The sequence below is a fragment of the Protopterus annectens genome, chromosome 9.part0, assembly GCF_019279795.1.
Source record: "Protopterus annectens isolate FY-2018-M chromosome 9.part0, PAN1.0, whole genome shotgun sequence".
NCBI lineage: Eukaryota > Metazoa > Chordata > Ceratodontiformes > Protopteridae > Protopterus > Protopterus annectens.
The window spans coordinates 1,556,636,554-1,556,657,879 of NC_056743.1; the positions used below are offsets into that span (position 1 = coordinate 1,556,636,554).

Genomic DNA, 21,326 nt, shown 5'->3' on the forward strand with positions numbered 1-21,326 from the left:
TGTCCAGATTTTTGATGTTTCCAGGTTGAGAAGTATGTTTCAGACTAATATGATTGTATGATTTTATGGGAATGTGAGAAGGAACAATTATTTACGGAAATGAAACAATTTGTTATGGTAAATATAAAAATAATAATGATGGGAGCCTTGAATTTTAATTTAAGGGATGCCAAAAGAAAGATTGCAGAGAATGTAAGGAAAATAAAAGAAGTTATGAAACAGGGAAGAATGAAATTCTGAATTAAAAGCAACAGACATATAAAAGAAGGCATATTAAAACAGAGATTGATGATTTTGTTATATTAGAAGATATAAAGGAGGGGAGTGGCAGAAGTAGTGTAACATGGTTTTCAGACCTTGCCTTCTAGATAGAAATCACAGAGAGTGAAAAATTAATAAAGAAAGGTAAGGTTGTTAAAATATTAATAGAAACAATATTGAACAAAAATAATTATTAAAAGAAATGCAGTAGCTATGAAAGGATCATAGATCCACGATTGATGTTTTTTTTTATTCTTGGATGGAATGGTAGATTGTGTTTAAGATTAAATTTAAGAAAGAATATTTACATTTAGAAATGGAAGTGAGAAAGAGAGAAATATGAGTATATAGGATTGCAGGATAGAATATTATGAGTATTATCTGACTTCGAAAAAACAATGGAAATCATTTTGTAAAGATGCAGAAAATACATGAATGAAATCAATAAAAAGTTGAGAAACTTTAATTTTAACCAATATAGCATTTGAGAGGGAACACAATAAGAGAAAGGAAAGACAAAAAATGGTAATGTTAAAATAGAATGATATTATGAAGATTGGGGAAGAACAGGTTGTGTATAATTATGAAAAAAACATAGGTTTGGAGAAGACGAAATGGACTACAAAGAATTTCTCAAATGAAACTACGAAGGAAGTATAAAAGAAAACACTGGAATAATTATATGGAGTACTTATAAATGTAAATGAGCATTCACTATCGGGTATAACTGGTACTGGTTATGAAATCTATACAAAATTAGAAGAAAAGCAAAAGAATGCTTTTATAACTGTTTTGAATGACTGATTGAATTAATGATTTTGTAAGTAGAAAATAACTGAAGGAGTGATAAAGTTTATTTGAAAAAAAGGAAGCTGCAAAACCCTCAAGAATTGGAAACATGTTATTTTAAATAATGTAGACAATGAAATATTTATGAAAGTAATGCATGTAAAATTTGAATAGGTTATATGAAAGAAGTAATTCTATCAGGAGTTTATGGCATATAAGATAGGAAGTGTTAGGAGCTTTTATTTCTAGTGAGAAAGATAGTTAAAGAAATTGTAATTTGAAAGTAAAAATGATGGTGGGGACATAAGGAATTTGATAATGTGAAACATGAATATTTATGAACTTCTAGAATGAATATAGAACTGAAGTTAAAATTGTAAGCATTTTAAAATCTGTATACATTTATAATAAGGTAAGTGTTTCTGTGAATGGATGTTTTAGGAAAAGTATTTTGGAAAAGATGGTAAAGCTCTAATTCATATTGGGAAGGAACTTTTTGTGACATAACTTTTGAGAGTGTAACAATTGCTGAAACATTTCTATTGCTGTTTGATATAAACTCTCAGGTCTGTAGTACCCAGAACCTGCTTATGATGCACTGCAATATCATTAATAGAAAATGAATCCATGCACCTGGGGGATCATAATAAACAACCTTACAATCTTCATTATCAAAGGCAAGAGTGGTACCTGTTGAGCCACTGACTCTGACCGATGAAGATCCTTGCAGGACAACAGAATGAGATGGCTTATTCTCTTCAGTGTATTTTTCCCCCTGCAGCTTATCTTTTGGTAGCAGCATAGGAGTAAAAGGCACAATTTATTTTCACTATTTCAGATATGTGCCCTGAAGGTGTGTCTGTATTTAGATTCATAGATTGTTTCATAGAAAGTTACTAGGGTAATGGCCCTAGAGCCCTTACAAGCCTAGCCATATTTATCCTGAGTTGCCCTAATTGTTGATGGTTAGATGAGTGAAGTTCACAGAATTAAGGATCTATGGTAATTAATAACAACTTCCTCTGTCCAGGAGGGACATGGGAATCACCCCAAGTGTGAATTTCCTGTCACCCATCCCTTGATCTAGGTTGCATTTGAAGTCAGTGTGAGGCTCTATTTCATGTTAAAGTGGCTGTCTCTGGGAGATGTATCTATCTTCCCAGCATGACCTGTTCATGTATTATATATATATATATATATATATATATATATATATATATATATATATATATTTTATGTGAAACTGAATTTGTTGCAGGATAGGGTGTGCAGCACAAAGAATCATAGGACTATGATTAGTCAATGGGTATTGCCTCAGCATATTTTTCCATTCTTTTAAACATTCAGATTTTTTTGTATATTAGGTTTAACATGGAAATCCTAACTGAATTCAGTGCAATGTTTTTGATTAATATTAATTTTGCAAATGTATATTTTGCCACAACAACAAAAAATTGGGACTAAGTACATGTTGTATGGTAAGTATAATATGACAGAAACAATGCAGTATTGCAGTGTCTGATGTGCATTATTTGGATACTTTGCTGACATGCAATGGTGTCTCAGATAAGGTTTAGTACAATTCTTCCAGAAATTTGAGGTTTGCCAATGTACGTAATACATGTTAATATAAAAGTGTACCTTCCCACTGTTACATAACTTAGATCAGAAAATGCTACACTGTAGCGCTAAAACAGCAGTACAACTATTAAGCAGTACAGTGCCACAGAAAGTATTGCAATGACTGTAATATGGACACATTTAGGATGTGCAACCTCTGTTAACAGAAAAGGTAAACAAAGTAGAAAAGTAATGCCTCAGCAGTTGTTATGAGGACAGCAGCTGACACTGTTATACCACGTCAAAAGTTCTTTGTGGATATTAAAGGTGCTTTATATAGCATTCCAAGCCAACATTATAGAATGTTTGTGCAAGCAGTTTGAGTACAACTGTGCTATCACAATTGCTGTAGTATAGGTAAGTTGCACTACTATTTTTGTATATATTGTATGTTGCCTATGATTATAACAAATGATCTAATATAGTAGTGTACTGGCTAATAGAACAAGTTGGACTTACCCTGCAGGCAGTAGGACCACTTAGCATATATGACTTTTCTCTGTTGCTGAAGTTTTCAGGTGAACTGGATGGTCACATGCAGCTGCCCTGTGAATTTAGCAGATTTACATGGCTTGGTCTGGTACATTTTCTTCCTTCTCTCTTTTCTTGGATGCCTTGTCTTATTTTCTGAAGGAACATTAGCTTCTTTCCCTCACTTGTTCCATTTATTCCGTTTCTTACCTTACGTGAGTTTTGGTTGCAAGCCTCTCAACCTCTCAGCATCAAAAAATCATATCACTGCCTTCTAAAAAACCATATCAGAGGGCCAAAATATTGTGCTCTGTCTACGTTAAAACTGGTGGAGGGCTGATTTGAAACCAGAATCTGACTTTGCAATAGAGAAACCCTGAATAATTATAGAAACATTTGGCTCTGAGGTTGATAATGTAAATATAGATATTAGACATGACATTCAAAATCTTTACTCACTTCAACTAGCTTGCCTCCTGAGATTTCAACAGTATGATGATAATTTGGGAAGTCCACCACAAGTTTGCCACCTTCCATTTTAACTGTTGCCTATGAGAATGAAAACAAAAGAAAAAAAGATGTATTGCAAGATACTTTACATATTATTTATTTATATTATGATGCCTAATAATTTTCATTATGTAGTGGAACAGCTCTTAAAACAATAATTATACTTCATGGAGTTTACTGTCTCTGTAGTATGTGGTCCAGACGTGGTTCATGCAGAGATGTTCTAATACCTGCTGCTTTCTGGTCAAATGTAGTTTTATAATTAAAAAAACATACTTTACTTCCATTCCACCATATGGAATTGAAATTAATTCTCTAAATAAAGTGATGGTGGTGGGGGGAGGGTAACTTCCCTATGTGGGTAGCTCCAAATTCTGCATTTCCATAACTGTTGGAACTTACTGCATGGCTGTATGATCTTTGAGCAAGTTTAAACATTTCTGCAAATGAATCTGTTTGGTGGAACTAGCTTGATGAATCAGGTGTCACCGTAAATTGAAACAAAGTATACTCCAACAGAAAAAGTAACCTTGTGACCAAGCACAGTAAGTGTGAATAAATCATTGCATTCACCCACTGGTGAAACATGGATTAATGCCATCAAACCAGGTTTTGACTGCGGGAGCATGCAGGATGGAAGAAACAAAAATATGCAGTTTTTTAATTGTTTCATATGAGTAAGAGTAACAACATTGCGCACAGCAGGTCTCTGTATGTATGTTACATGTGTTACTTTTTTCCAGATGCAGGAATATGTATCTGTTATTATTTTAAAGCTAATGCTGTGCAAAGTATTTAGTTTAGCCATTGAGGCTCATTTTCTTCTTGTTGCATATCGTATGACAAAGATGGATAATAGTTCCAAGTTTCCAGCTGTGTGGAATAAAGGGATAAAACCCTAACACTCAGATGACTCAAGTTCCATCAGTGGCTTGGGTACTGGAAGACTCAAGGTGAGGGGGATGGGAAAGGCACTTCTTCTGCTGGCTCACGCACCTCGGAGGGGAGGGATGATGAACCTGGTTGGCCACTTTGGCCATGTGTAAATGGGGGTTTGCATGATTACAAAGGCCAGTAGACAAAGGGATTTGGGTTTGATGCTCCCAGGCTGGGATCTCTCACACATGCCCTTCCCCTTTTCATATGTTGGAGCTGCCACACATGAATAGGGAGAGGGCATAGAAGGCCCTCATGCTGATATGGGTGCCCACATCAGTCACCAGGAGCAGATTAGGGCCATAATGGACATGCCACTGTAAACCATGCTTTACATGATGTGGGCTGTTACTGGGAAAGAAGCAGTGCAGTTCTGGGACCAAGGCAGAAGAAAGATCACTTTAGAGTTCTATTCTGTGGGAGATGATTCATTTTTCAGCTATGATCCAGGAGCTTGAGTCAAGTTAAAATTTTGTTTATAACTGTAAACATCTTCAATATTTGTTTTTATCTTATAAACTTGCTTGATTAATTAATAAAGTAAAACAGAAACATTTTCCTATAAGTGGAATTTCAGAGAAAATACTGTAAAATTTTCTTTTGGGACAGAGGCGTGCAATTCCAGTGTCATCGTTAATGGGAAAACTGTAAAGTTTGTACAGAAAATATTACTAGCTGACAAGCTTACCATTGTTCATGGAAAACTGAACATTTAATCTCCAAATTATTGGTAACAAAGTTACAAAACCAATATTTACTATGTTAAAATGGAGGCTTATAACTTTGTCATTCATTAATAATTTAAGAGTAGATACATTATTTTCAAATCAATGTGTATGTCTTCTGCCTTTTAGGTTATGTACCTTACTTACTTCTTGTACCTATGTAACCTGGGCTGGCTGAGCCTGAAATTAATCACTGTCAATCGGATTGCTGCTCTGATAAACGTTGAAAAGTTGCCCAGCATCTTTCTCTGATATCTAGGGTATATTTTGATGATGGCATATAATGCACTGGATCATTTTATATTATGGCAATGCAAGTGATTTTGGTGTTTGTAAACTCCAGTGTTCCTATTTTGTAAAGGTTCTCAGTTGCAATAATATCTTATTTACCATTTGAGGCCTCTATTGCTGCCAACATAACAATTAAAGGTTTTGAATGTGATTCTATACTGAGATCTCACAGGCACCCAGTTATTTCAACTTGAGTCTTAATTTTGTGAATTGAAAATGAGTTCATCTTCTGTTGTACCTGTCAGTTTATTTAATGTTAAATATTTAACTTGGAAATTAGTCTTAGTTATGATTACTTCAGACAGAATAATGTTGACAGCAATATGCAGTTTTCCTGAAGAACAGGGTGTATTTGAGAATAAATCACTTCTTTAGACTAAATGTGACTTCTGATTTCACCTTAAACCAGTCAAATAATCCACTTCTTTCTTTGAGTAAAAGGGAAATAAATTTTGCAATACATGGATGTTTATAGAACTCTTAGACTTAATTTTTATTAAATGTAGTATCTATAGTCAAAATACTTTCTTTAAAACAAACAAATTGATGAACAATAGCTAAAAAACAGCAACAACAAATGTGAACTGCAGTTAAGCAGTCATCAGAAAGAAACTAAAATAATTTGTGCAGTACATGTGTTAAAATCTTTTGGTGGCATGGCTCTCAACCAATCAGTGACAGTCTCCACAATCACAGACAAATCCAGAATTTAATCAAGCACAATCAGGAACATTTTTAAAATATTAGCACTATTAGCTTGAGACATTGACACAGTAAGAGAATGCAAACTGATGTACATTTTCTGAACTAAAAGAAGTCTATAACTCTAATTACTGTCATTGTTTATTAAGTGCACTTTGCCACCTTTTCTTCAACAGTCAACATTCTTAAGAGGAACAAACCTAAAATTTGTGTTAAAATCAGGGAAGTCTTAATATCAGGGACAGCTGAGAGGTATGCTTGGGGAATTCAAACAGACTCCTCAAAATACTGTGTAAGATAGATAGATAGACAGACAGATAGACACATAGATATAGATATGTATGTATGGGATATTAGAAAGGATGTCTCAGTCTTACCAATATGTATTAGGGAAGCTATAGAGTTCAGCAGGACTTAATGCCAAACAGACCAATGAGCAACTACCTGAGTTTACCAGAGATCGTGTGACAACCACTAGTAGCTCCACCACTTAATCTGAGTGGAGAAAATTAGGTAAAGGTCACCAACAATGCCTTATTGTTATTGTGTGTGGCAGTCAGATTGCATAAGGGTTGGATGGTTAACAGTAAGAGTTCAGAGGCCGACCCACCTACCACTGGCAGACAATACAAATATCACAGGAAAGTCTGCCGTGGCTTAGTGGTACTTCATGCAGTCTAGTGTGTATAAGGTCCGGGGTTCGAGACTGACAGGAGTGTTATGATTGAACTTGGAATTTCTTGTCAGAATTATAGCTGCACAGTTTTCCACCAGCTACAGGTGGGTAAGATCACCATGCAAAACCCAGAAACTCTACACAGAGTTTCAAAGTTAATATGACATGCTTTATCTGGACATCATTTCTTAGACTGAAATATACAAACTTGAAGCATTTCTTAAACAGATATATAAAGATGTAACAACAGCCATCACCTGTTTTTTTAGTGACAACATTCGGTTGGGAATAATTCCCAGATTTCTCACACTCCTTACAAACATCATCCTATTATCCTCATAAAAAATAAGGAATACATGTTTATAGCATGTGACCTTGGAATGATAGTATGTACTGACACAATATTACTCTTCATGGGATTGAGTTTAAATAATCTTATTGTTTACCATCCAGTGAAAAAAAATTAAAAACATCTTTCTATGGTAGTGAAATCATCCTGGGAAAGCAAGTAGAGCTGGATGTCATTTGTATAGCAGCGATGTTGAACTGCTCTATTGGTAGAACGTATACTGTGACTTGCAGTCAGCTTGTTAGTAACAAAATGTGAAAGGAATTAGCCCTGGAAAAAATGCTGAGAGTGTCTCCAGAAGTAAGACAAGTAACTGGAGAAATATTAATGAAAGATCACAGTGGGAGTGAAGATGGTTAATAAGATCCCATGATCCATAGTATTACAATTCCCTAGAGATCAAAGAGGATACTGATGAAATATAATCTCTGATCCTTCTTCATTAAAACATTAATTATCTCTGTAAATACAATCTCAATGTTGAGTCTAGATTATGAACTAGATTGATATAAATCTAAGACTCCTGTAATATAACAAAAAACTTCCTAGTTACAGTATAAACAGTAGAATATGTATCTATGTACACACACACACACACACACACACACACACACACACACACACACACACACACACACACACACACACACACACACACATGCATGGACAAAATCAGAGGTTGCCTCAGGTTATCATTACCTCAAGTGTTGGAAATAGTTTGAGTCACGTGCTACCAAACTGCAGGGATAAAGAGTAGAGGAAATAAAAGCCTAGCTTTTGTACTATAAAGATTGATTGCTAGGTGAGATAAAAAAGAGATGATGTGTATTGAGTGGGAGGACCAGGATGAGAAAAGAGGGTCTCCCTATTGAAATGTTGGCACTCGAAATGCCAAGTGCCAAAAAGGTAAAAAAGTACTGAAAACACAGAAGAATGAATCTCAAAAATCGTTCTTCTCCTTAAAACTTCTTTTTGCAGGGGGGAAACAAGACCTCCTGCACCCCCCATGGAGGGGGCAAGCTCTCCACACCCCCGAATTTGTATATATCAACTCCAAGATTGCCATACCTCTGAGAAAAGGAAATATTCCGAGATAGTCCAAACTCTCCTGATAGTCCAAAGGAAATACCTCATACCACAATCCCCCCAACCATCACTAGGAAACAGGTCATCAATGCACTTTCCAAGGCCATAAACACTGTATCAATGGGCCCAATAACATCCTGGGATATTTAATAAATAGCATGAAATATGCCGTCTCTGGTCCACTTGAATAATTTTTCAGCTGGAGCCTTTAGTCAGGTTTTGTGCCCTAGGAATGGAAGATGGCTACAGTCATTCCCCTGCACAAATGCGGTCCAACCACTGATCCAGGTAACTACAGGGCCATAAGTCTTACCAGCCTCATATGTAAGACCATGGAAAGAATCATCATGGACATGATAAATGAAGACATAGGTAACCTGCGAACACTGAACCCATCACAGTTTGGCATTATTAAAGGAAGCTCATGCCTATTAAATCTGATGGACTTTTTTGAGAGGGTCACTAAAGTACTGATTGAGGGTGAGACTGTGCGCACAACTTACCTTGATTTGGCCAAGGCTTTTGATAAAATACCCCAATCAGTCATTTTAGACAAGCTCACTAATTTAGGTATAAACCCTTTTATCACCCACTGGATAGCGAACTGGCTCACTGATAGGACCCAGGAGGTCAAAATAGGTCCTTTACCAAGAGGCTACTCACTAGTGGTGTCCCCCAGGGCTCAGTACTGGTACTGGACCTGCTCCTTTTTGGCATCTATTTTTCTAAAGTGGAAGCAAATGATGAAGGTTTATGGCTAAGTTTGCAGATGATTGCAAGCTGGGGGTTATCATTGGCTCCCCTGCAGACACTACCATTCTTCAAGGTCTATCTCTGACTAACAAATGGTGCCAAAGCCATGGTCTTAAACTTAATGCTAAGAAATGCATAATTGTACCCTTTAAGAAGTCAACCATCCTGGCTAATTACCATGTTGATAATATGCCCCTAAGAGTCAAACCCAGTGGTCAGGGTTCTAGGTATGCACATAGACAGTAGTCTTACCTTTGACCACCACAGTGGCGAGAAAATCCTTTTATGTTACACAACATTAAGTAAGGGCATGGCATCTAGGTCCAAAGAGGTCATTATCCCACTGTACTTCACCCTTATCAGACCAACCATAGAGTACAATGCTCCCTTTGGTAGGTACCTGACCATTCATAGCAATAACTAGAGTGACCTCAGAGGTTCCGTACAAAAAAAATAACAGGCTTAACAAACCTGCCTTATGCAAAGTGCCTTAAAGCCCTTTCCCTTTACTCAGACTACTGTAGATTGCTGAGGGGTGATCTATGCCTGGTTTACAAGTCATCTGCAAACACCATACTTATGAATCTTCTGCATATTCGTAATTCAAAGTGTACCAGAAATACAAGGTCTAGGGACCTGAATTTTGTCTGTGAATTAAACAGAACATGCTGGAGAGACAGATACATGTCCCAGAGACTGCCCCCCCCCACACACACATGGAACATTCTTCCCATCCATTTGAAGCTGAGTTTGTCTATTATCTAGTTTAAGTGCAACTATACCAGTGGATGGGGAATAAGAAATTTACATTGGGCCCGGCACCCATGTCCCTTATGGACAGAGGTAGCTTCTAAATGCCTGGGCCTCAATGTCCTATTTGGATACAGGACATCATTATTCTGTTGGGAAAACCTGGCTAGGCTTAGAAAGCACCCCCCCTCCCAGATCTTTATCCTAGTAACAATCTATGACTCTAAGTGGCATCTTGGACTTGGTATATGTAAGTCTGTTCTTTTGGCCATTCAGTCTCTGTGTTTTGGGACTCACTTTAGCAGATCACAGCATTTCAAATGGTTATCATAAAGGGGCTACAAAGATGGAATTAGTAGTTGTCTTAGAGGAATCCCTTTTTTATATTAGGTGTCATATTAGAAGCTAGATCAAAGTGGGTGTTAAGATGGGAGGTCAAGAAGTAAGATCTAAGTGTACTTATCTATAGACCAACTTCCTAATAGCTTTACCCATAAAGGATACAAAATTTCCAGACCACAAGGGTCCTGCAAAGACTTCTTAAAGATGAGTGTAATCAGTGTTTCTTAAATTACATAATAAAATAACCAACCTTGGAGATAACATCATGGTCTGGAAAAATAAATGGCCCCAGGAATTCTATTCGAGATGTAACATGACTTTGATTTGCCATGTTCTGTCCAAAGCATGTGAAATGTAAAACTAAACTCACATCACTGACCTCTTTATTGTAATTATACCTAAACTCACCATAGTAACATTTCAGGCAGTTCATATCAAGTCCACTGCAATGCTAAACTGATATTACCTAGGCCTTCACTGAAAACGAGATTTGTGCCCAGTTGGACTTTCCTGGTAAACAAATGCCAAATAAATAAATACCACCTGATCTTGACAACTTTATTTAAAAAATGTGTGGCATACTCACAGCTAGTGGGTATAAAAGCTTTCTAGAATGTGAGATAAGCAGGACCTCATAGCCTGTCCACTATTTAGCAGTATATGGGCAGATGATGTGATGTGTAGGACATCTCACTGAACCTGAATATTTACTTCTTTCATGAGACTTCTGAATGCTTTGTTTGGTATTAGCTTGAGGAGAGCTATTCAGCTTCCAAGCTTCCAAAAGTCCAAAGACAAAGATGGCTGACTGTGCAATATAAAATACCAGGAGGATGGAAATAGCTTAAGGATAAAGCCAATAGTGCTTATTTTCACAGAACTGCAGACATTTTCCACTCCCACTGACCAAAGCTGGCCTTTTGTTTTAAGTCTGGAAAGTGACTGAAACACAGAATTAGATTAGCAATGCTAGTAATTCACTTAAAAGCTCAGAAAAATCGCAATGGATACTGTAAAACCCAAATCAATTTATATTTATATCAATCCATGCCGTATTTAACAGTGTATAAGAACTCAGTAAAGTGTTAAGTAAGAGAAAATATCAGAAGTCAGTTCAATTTTGAGTAAATGAAGTATAACAAAAGTTTACAATATGTTGTTTGCTGTTTCATTAAGTGGATACTGAGGCATCCAAGCATCAAGAGATAATGGTCTTGGGATTCTTGGTGTCTCTGTACCAAACACTGATAAGTATATAATATATATGTGTATGTGGGGTTGCTAAGTAGGAGAAATAACATGTACAGGACAATACCTGTGTTACCAAAACCTGTGCGCCAATAATTAATTGTCTCAAGAGATCAAGAGATATTATCACAGGCTGCATGTTGATTGTGCAGTTTGCATCAAAATAAGAAGAGGTAAGGAGTAAAAAGCAACTATGGTTTCCTCCCATATAGCACCTTATAACAGCTGTGTAGCCTGGAGCAGGTCTCTGCATGTCCTTCACAGAGCTGGGCTGATTATTATTTACAGAGAAGACATGAGTAGGAAGACAACGTATTCAGTGGGCACTGTAAGATCAGATAGGTTAAGATGACCTACTGCCAATGGCTGTTATACTTTTACTGCAAAATTAATGGGGAGGAGAAAAGTCCTAAGAAGCATTATGGACTGTTCCAATAAATTCAGCTTTGATTTGCGCGCTGCAATTAGTACCAGAGAGGTTTACTCTGTAGCATACCTCATTCTAACAGATATGAGAGATTAATCACAAGTAGGCATTGAACCCCTGAAAACAACTTTGATCGGGCCAACCATTGAATGAAATTCCACATTCTGCAGCCTAGAGCAAGCCACCTGACTGAGCTTGGGAAAGTTTGGTGATCCTTAGCAAAGAAACACAGTGGTTGGGAAATTATGAACTTTGGTGAGGCAGTAAAAGAACTACCTTTGATCTCAGTATTTATAGACTGTTTATAGGAGACCTATGCTTTACGTATAAAGCCATTTCTGAACTGAATCTATCTGAAAATTGATATTAATAACTGAAAAATGTGACAGGTCCATTATCCAGCAGTCACCTATATTTTGGAATAAATAAACAGCTTGTACCACTTGTAATAAAGTTAAGTGCCTCACAACATAAAAAAAACAAACTAAAAGGTACTAAGGAAGCAAGAAATACCAACTTAAACTCATTACATTCGGGATTCTTTAACGCCAGTAGGTTATAAACGTGTCAACAAAGCCAGACATTTTTTTTTTGCTGCCATGAATAATAGGTGAAATAGATTCAGGTAAATATTTACATTAAAACATGCAATTGCTTAGATGGCTCATTCTCAGAATAGTAAAGTGTTTTTGTTTATTTTATTCTTGGGGCTCCCCTGTGTATCTTACATTCTTGCACAGTCTCTTTACTTCTTTGAGCCAAAAGTCTCCACAGGGAAGCATGGATGTTGTTGTTGTATCTTTCGACTTTTCCCGGTTAGGGGTCGCCACAGCGGAACTCCGGTCCGCTAATGATTGGCAGTAGATTTTTATGTACTGAGTTGCCATATGGTAGGCAAATAGCCCTTTCTATGTGACATAATATGATGTCCTTTGTAGTGACAGTAAATTTGTGTGTATGTACATATATATATATATATATATATATATATATATATATATATATATATATATATATATATCTCCAAATAAAATATTTTTTGGTCTCCCAGCTGCTCTTTCATTGACATAATTACTGCAGAGGAAGTTGGGACTGTTCTAGATCTGGGTAGTTTGGATTACACAAAGCAAACCTGGGACAGAATGGGCACCATACCTCTCAACCTCTTACAGCAAGAAATATGGACAAAGCCATAAATTAAAATGGGACAAAGGCCCAAAAATAGGGACACATTTTTAATTTTGCTCTTACAAACTTAGAAGTTTGATAGAATAACAGGATGTTCTTCGTGTTTCACTGTTATAGTCATCACACTTGGGTTATCTGCCTGCAGGTAGCCCTCAGTCAGCCCGAATACTAGAGTCTTGGGATTTCTCTGTCGGATGCTGTCGCTTCTTCCATGATGTCAGGTCATCAGGGGTATAAAACATGCAGCCGATGCTATTACTTCAGCTTTTCTTGTCTAGCGGAGCCTGAAGCAGAAGCAGTTCACAAGTGCTGGTCGGCCACCTCCTGAAATTTTAATTTTTTGAGTTTCAGACCTGAAGTCTTCTAAAAGATAAGTACCCCGTTGGGGATCCTTTTTTCTTGCTCTAAGAGACGTCAGAAAAAATTAATAATTGTTTAGCCTGTGGAAAGCAAATACCTCACAGAGATTTTCATTCTTACTGCGTCACCTGTTTAGGCCTAGAACAAGATGTTTCTCGGTGTCGGTTTTGTGCCCTGTTCAACAACTGAACTATTCATCGTTGGGATATTTTTGTTGCTAAATTCTTTCGTTCTCATTTTCCATATTCTGAAATGGCTTCGATAAGCCATCCGACTACCGATCTTCTGAAAAAAATGTAAGGATAAAGACAGAGACAGACCTCATAGGTCCAAAACCGCCGCCGATGCTTCCGTTAAGCTAGTCACCAGTCCACCGGTACTCAGTGAGATGCTTTCACAGCCCCTGATACCCATTTCTACAGATTCGCATGCCTGTACCGAGACCCATTTGGAGTCCGGTATGCCGCGAGATGCTTCTTCGACTATGGAACCTGCGGATGTCTGTACCTTGGATGGGTCCGGAGCCGCTGTGCAGGCACCAACTTCTGAAGGTGTATTCAGGCCTTCTGATGTTCATATTAGACTGATTACTTCATTTCAAACCAAAAATACCAAATTTCTCAGGCCCAGAGTTCGCACTACGCCTAGGAAATCAACAACCAAAGCGCATTCTCAGGGCCCCATGCCACAGAAACAAATGCTTAGAATGGCTGAAGACCTTATTACCTTAATTAGGGAAAGCCAGCCTTCCCCCTCTAAAAGACCAAGAACTGATTTTCCTTCTGATTCTTCAGATCATGAGTCCGATGACTCTGACCTTCTGATTACCAGGACATAACTTTATCTACTTATGAGGATTCTGATGCAGAGGATTCCATTCCCTCTGCTTCCCCACCAGAGGATTTTTCTTTCAGTGAAACCCTGCATACCCTCAGAGAGCATTTCTGCTGTGAGTGCCAGGACTACCCACAGTCCAAAAAGAGACTCAGGGAATTTTTAAACTTGCCTCAGCACAGGCCTCTAGCTATCCCTCCTGTTCTGGAAATTGTAGATGATATCTTCATGGAATCCAGTCTTACCCCTGATACTTTGCCACCAGCTCTCAGGAAATCTGACAGGTACTACAGAGTGCCTGACTCTCACAAATTCCTATTTAAAAATCCTACTGCGGATCCAGAGACCATTTCCCAGGGACCTAAAGGCATTAAGGCTACTACAGCCAAAAACCCTACCCCTTTGGACAGGGATTCTAAGGCTTTGGACAGATGGGGTAAGAAGGTATACACCTCTGCTACTCTTGCCATCAGGGATTTAAATTGCCAGTTTCACATGTTAAAGTATCAGCAACATATTATGGAACAATTTAAACAAAAAATGATGTTGATTCCTGATTGTGCAGAACATAAAGATTTACAAGAGTTAATGCATTCTGCTAACCCAAGTTGGAAAACATACTTTGCAATGTGGTTTTGATGCCTTAGAAGCATCTTGCAGGGCTGCTGTCACTGGGTCTGTTCTTAGAAGGCATGCCTGGCTTAAGGAACAAATCTTGGCAGACCACGTCAAAGCAAAATTACTAGATGCTCCATTAAACCAAGAATGTCTGTTTGGCACTAAAGCAGAAGAAGTCCTCAAAAAGATGGAGGTAAAAGCTAAATTTATGCAAACTGTTAAAGATTTCCTGCAGGTACAGTCACCTAGATTCAGTAGGCATTGGCCTTCTAAAAATGGTCTTTCCTAGTCCCTCCCAGACCTTCTCAGTCCAAACCCAGGGGCAGTAGACCACCAAGACTGCAGTCTCAGGGTATGCACATATCTAAACAATGGAGTGCTCCCACCTCAAAATCAGGGAGTAGCAAGCCACCATCCAATGGAAAAAGTTCACAATGACTTGCCCTTCACCCTTCAAAGCCTTGCCCAAGCACTTGCACCCTTAGGAGGAAAACTAGCCCTGCACACAAAAAACTGGGAGTACATTACCCAGGACAGATGGGTCTTGAACATTGTATCCCAGGTTGCATATTCTACTTCCACTCACTGCCAACCCCAAGCGGATGGCCAGACTGCCCCCAAACCAGTGGGCAGAGGCCCAAAAGCAAGTACTTTCTCTTCTCAGTTTCAAGGCTATTCAATCTGTCCCAGCAGAGCAAAAGGGACAAGATTTTTACTCCAGACTGTTTCTGGTTCCCAGAAAAGAAAAATCTTGGCACCCTATCCTGGATCCGTCTATTCTCAACACCTTCCTGGTGGTTCCAAGATTCAAAATGCTTACGCTCCAACAGCTGCTTCCTATGCTAGCCAAGGACTCCTGGCTAGCCACCCTAGACTTAAAAGAAGCTTATCTGCACATCCCCATAAAGGAATCTTGCAGGAAATATCTATATTTTAGAGCAGGATCTATGCACTACCAGTTCTCTGCACTTCCCTTTGGCTTATCTACTACATCCAGGGTATTCACAAAATGCCTAGCTCCAGCCATTGCACATTACAGGCAGAGAAAAATTCTAATTTACCCATACTTGGATGATTGCCTGATTCAGGCAGACAGTCAAGAATTGCTACTTCAGCACTGGGCATTTGTAAAGAGACTTCTGACTTCACTGGGGAATACCATCAATGAAAAGAAATCACATCTAGTACCCAGCCAAAAGATTGTATTCCTGGGAGCAAGCTTGAACACAGCTTCCCAGATGGCATTCCTCACTCCAGAAAAACAGATTTATTTGACAAGCTACTTCAAGCTACTGGCCACCCAACCCCAGCTATCTGCAAGAAAAATACTGCAAGCCCTAGGGTTCATGGCCTCTTGCATTCTACTAATTCCATATGCAAGACTGCATATGAGGAAACTTCAGTGGTACTTAAAAAGTCTCTGGTGTCAACATTCTCAGGACCTGGAAACAATGATTCCTATCATTCCTTGCCTAAGGACAGAGTTCCTTTGATGGGCAGAGGCCTGCTACCACAACAAGGGACTCCCTTTCACTCAACCCCCTGTCACCCAAACCCTAACAACAGACACATCAGTCTATGCATGGGGACTCACATAGCAGGAAAATGCATTCAAGGCAAATGGAACCTAAAACAAATGCACCTGCATATCAATCAGAAAGAAATGTTAGCTGTACAGAATGCACTGATAGCCTTCAAATACCTTATTCTTCCAGGACAACTATTGATAAAGAGAGACAACACCACAGTTATGTGGTACATAAACAAGCAGGGGGGAACCCATTCCTATCCACTCTGCCACTCTGCAGGTTAGCCATGGTTCTGCGGAACACAGCCTTGAGCAATCAAGTGCACCTGCAAGCTCAATTCCTGCCAGGCAAACTAAATTCACTGGCAGATGACTTAAGCAGAAATCTAATGGACACACATGAGTGGAAACTGGATCCCAAATCATTCAAGCTTCTGATCCACAGGTGGGGGGCAGCAGAGATGGACCTCTTTGCTTCCCCACAGAACTATCAAATGAGCAAATATTGCACCAGAACTCCCCACAGCCAAGCATGGAAAGTGGATGCCCTATCCTTTACATGGGAAAACCTCTCAATCTATGCCTTTCTCCCTCTGCTCCTCCTCTCAAAGGTTCTACTAAAGATCAAACAGGACAAGCAAAGGACAATTCTGATTGCACCAGACTGGCCATGCCAGCACTAGTACCCACGTTTGACAGTAATGCCACCATGGCACCTGCCTCAGATCCCTTCCCTGCTGTCCCAGCAGGAGGGCCAGATTTTGCATCCTCAGCTGCCAACCCTGAACCTAGTAGCCTGGCTCATCCCCTGAACACATCACCAGCAATCCTCAGTAAACAGGTGCTGGATGTAATCCTTGAGGCAAGGAGGCCTAGTACTAAGAAATCCTATTTAGAAAAGTGGAAAAGATACTGTTCTTGGAGCCAGTCTCAGGAAATGGACACAACTGTGCTCAACTTACCTAAAATCATAAATTACCTAACAGAACTGCTCCACAAAGGCTTACCCTTCTCTTCAATTAAGATTCATGCCTCTGCCATCTCAGCTCATTACAGTACTGAGCCTCCCCTCTTCTCTCACCCTCTGGTCAAACAGTTCCTGAGAGGAGCCAAAAATTTAAGACCCCCCAGGAGAGCTCCCACTCCAGCCTGGGACCTTAACTTTGTACTGGAGAAGCTCACGCTTCCTCCCTTTGAACCTGCTGCTACAGCAGAGTTAAAGTTCCTCTCTTGGAAAACAGCCTTACTTCTAGCCATCACTTCAGCAAGAAGAGTGTTGACTTGCAGGCCCTTATGGCTGTGGAACCCTTCATTATCTTCCATGTGGACAGGGTTTCCCTCAGGACTAACCCCTCATTTATGCCCAAGGTGGTATCTAGTGTGGCATTAAACCAATTCATTCATTTGCCAATCTTTTTCAGAATAAAGGGGAAAGGATCCTGCACTCCCTGGATGTGCACAGGCAGCTTAGGTTCTACCTGGACAGGACTAAACCTTTCAGAAAATCTGACCAGCTGCTAGTCAGCTTTGTTACAGGGGCAGAGGGCAAGGCCATTTCAATGCAAACCATTTCTAAATGGATAGCACACTGCATCCATTTCTGCTACAAACACCATGGAAAACCTACCCCACAGGGGATCAGAACTCATTCCACTAGGGCTAACTCAACCTCTACAGCATTTCTCAGGGGAATCCCTACCAGGGACATCCTGGAAGCTGCAACCTGGAGTTCTGTACACACTTTCACCAAGCATTACCACTTACCTATCTTTTCTAAATCCAGAGCTGAATTTCTCACAACAGTCTTACAAGGCCTGCTAGCCAGCCCTAATGCTTCCTGACTGCCTCCACCCTTCCTCAGCTTTGGGAATCAACCCAAGTGTGATGACTGCAACAGTGAATCACGAAGAACATAGTACAGTTGTGTACACTTACCATAAATGTAGATGTTCGAGTGTATTCACTGTTGCAATTCTGGTTACCTTCCCTCCGGCCCCCTGACTTCTCTATACTTTCTACCTATCCTTTTTTTGGCCATATCTTATAAAAATGGTATTTACTTTTTACTGGGGGTGTTCCACACCATGCAATTGCTTCCTATTTTGGGGCTCCTGACATCTGGGGCAAGAAAAACTGATGTAATGGCGTCGGCTGCATATTTGATACCCCTGATGACCTGACATCATGGAAGAAGCGACAGCATCTGACACAGAAATCCCAAGACTCTAGTATTCAGGCTGACTGTAACCCCAGTGTGATGACTGCAACAGTGAATACACTCGAACATCTACATTTATGGTAAGTGCACACAATTGTACTTTTTGCATTAGCATGAATTTTCTGAAGGGTATGAACACTGAAACTCAAATGTCTGTTATTATTTTCTAACTTCAGTCTTTAATGATTTGACACTAATTTGTCAGAAAAAAACAGTTTTATGAAAAATATGAAGCAACAACCTGGACATTCTGCAGAAATCTGTACGGCTGAGAGTTATGATGGGTACCAAGAACTTGTCCCCAGCCCTTTCTTCTACTTTATAGCAGTTTGTGTCATGCTGTGCAGCCTGAGGATTTTATGTAGCTCTAATGTCACTCTTTCAGCATGATGACATAGGTACATCTGGCTGGGTGGGCAATGAAGAGTGTCTCAAGCATGTCCTCCACCTTGGGGCCATAGGATGGCCACACCTTCTTTCTTCTCCTCCCATCCCCTCAGTCCCGATGTTTTTCCTTCTGAGCATTGGTCTCTGCCAGAGCTTGGTGAAGGACTGGATCTCACCCCCCCCCTCTCCCACAGGCGTCCCCATCCTTCTTACCTTGCTGTCAAGTGCCTGAGACACTAATCAAACTTGGTCACCTAGGCGACAATCAGGGCTTTATCCTTCATTATTACCAACAAGGTTATCTTCAAATAAAGTAGTTTAATTATGCAAAAAAGAGAAGAAACTACTCTGAGATAGAAATTGAAACATTTGTAACTGTATCCTTAAAGACTCATTTTAAATAAGTGGTTGTAGAATAACATTAGTTTGCCATAGCAGATGTGTTAACTACAATTGTAGGAATAAAGTAATTGTACTATATATCTAATTAAGACAATACATGTTTTTAGAAGACATATAACTGCTGGGCATGAAGTGAAAAATATCCTTGAAAATGAAGTACATCTGACTAGTAATATGCCCTAAATTATGTTCTTGATACAATAAAAGTTCAAAGAACAAATGTTTAATGTATGAAATGGTTAAGGACCTTATACCATTGAAATAATAAACTTAAAACTTAGATTAAGAGAAATATTTAAATATAAAAAAGTAATACACTTCATATTTTTTGTCACAATTAATGATTACTTAATAGAATTGTTGTATAAATATTACAACAAAAATGGATGCCCAGCTGTACCTGTCAGAAGACATTTATAACGTGTTTTGAAATTAATGATATTAGGTAGGGTTGCTCTGGTTTCCTTCCACATTCTAAAGACGTGCAGGAGGTGTATTGAGGACTATACATTGTCTGTAGGTGTCAGTGCGGGCATGCACGATATGGAAGAAATACCTGGCAAGCTATTTCTGTTCCTCCTTGCCCTTGGTAACTGTGCAGATAGCGGTGACTGTATGCAGGGTCCGTCTAGGACTCCTAAGAGTGAGTGAGCGAGCAAGGCTCCAATACCACAGGTGATATTTTCATGCTTTTCACACTCTTTGGCTGCCTTAAAGAAAGATTATAAGAACAGAATGGCAATGTTTATGCAATTAACAGAAGTAGGATAAATTACATTTTCCATCAGCACTGTAACATGTAAATCACTACCAAAGAGATTTCCTTGATTGTTTAACATATATATCAAGCTGTAAAGTTTTCCTACTATAATAAAAGGGGATGGTGGGAAGGTAGCTTTACTCTTACAATGACCTCTTCAAACAGCTACTGTTATGTTTAAAGCTGTATTATTGTTGGGGGATGGTCACTGTAACAGTAAATCATAACATTATGTAGATTCCCAGCAGAACCATTGATTTACCTGAGAACTGGTAAGGTGAATCGGGAGTAATGCAATAAGATAAAGAGCTACAGATTTTTGAATAATTCTTCAATTTTCATAGCTTTATTTCACTATGAATCAGTGAGTGAATGCATCATGAGTCATAATAATTGCATCCAAAAATCCTGCAGTGCTCAGCTAGTTTCTTTGTGACAACAAAATATTCCTTGGAATTTACCTTTGTAGGATACATACAATACAGTGTTTAAAACTAAGTATTAGCCTTATCCTACTTTTCTTCTGTAGAATTACTCAAGTATAATAAAAAAAGTATTTCATATTTCCCTTCTACGTTTTGTTGTAAGTGCAATGCTCCTGACAGTGGTGGCAGGTGGTTACCAGGCTTTAGAGTTAGCTATGTGTTTTTTTGGTTTAATTAAGAGATTTGCTTTGTTTTTCCTGCTGTGCTTATGCATTGTGTTCAGTCACTGAACAACTGGACTGGGATGGACTTGTGTTATGTTGGTGTTAATGCCCTGTCCATGTCAATGTTTGAGAACAGAAGGGACACAGAGGATCCACTGTTTCAGGAGTTAGTGGAGCCATGGTGGCTTTCTGAAGTGGACACTATGGCTGCATGGAAGAATCATTTTCATTTTGTGTTATTGTGAGTAGTGGAGAATTTGGTTTTTTTTTTTTTTTTTTTTTGTTAATCTGTGTTGAGGTTCTGCTTGATGAATACCAGTCTATTGTTCATTTGCACTTTGAATATTCAGAGGAATTATTTATTTAAAGTTTTGCTCAACATAACTTTGTTTGCTCATTAGCTGTGGTGAAAAATGTTTAGCATCAGGTGAAGATGCTGGGCCTTT

At 38.8% G+C, this 21,326-nt stretch overlaps 1 protein-coding gene across 1 annotated transcript in view; it reads right to left on the reverse strand.

The window, feature by feature from the left end:
- Positions 1–3,570: 3,570 nt before the first annotated feature.
- LOC122810719 (gastrotropin-like) overlaps positions 3,571–21,326 on the reverse strand; it is a 98,584-nt gene continuing 80,828 nt past the window's right edge. Inside the window, exon 3 of the mRNA XM_044082283.1 lies at positions 3,571–3,690. Coding sequence (XP_043938218.1) covers positions 3,571–3,690 — 120 coding nt within the window. The remainder of the gene's footprint in view (positions 3,691–21,326) is intronic.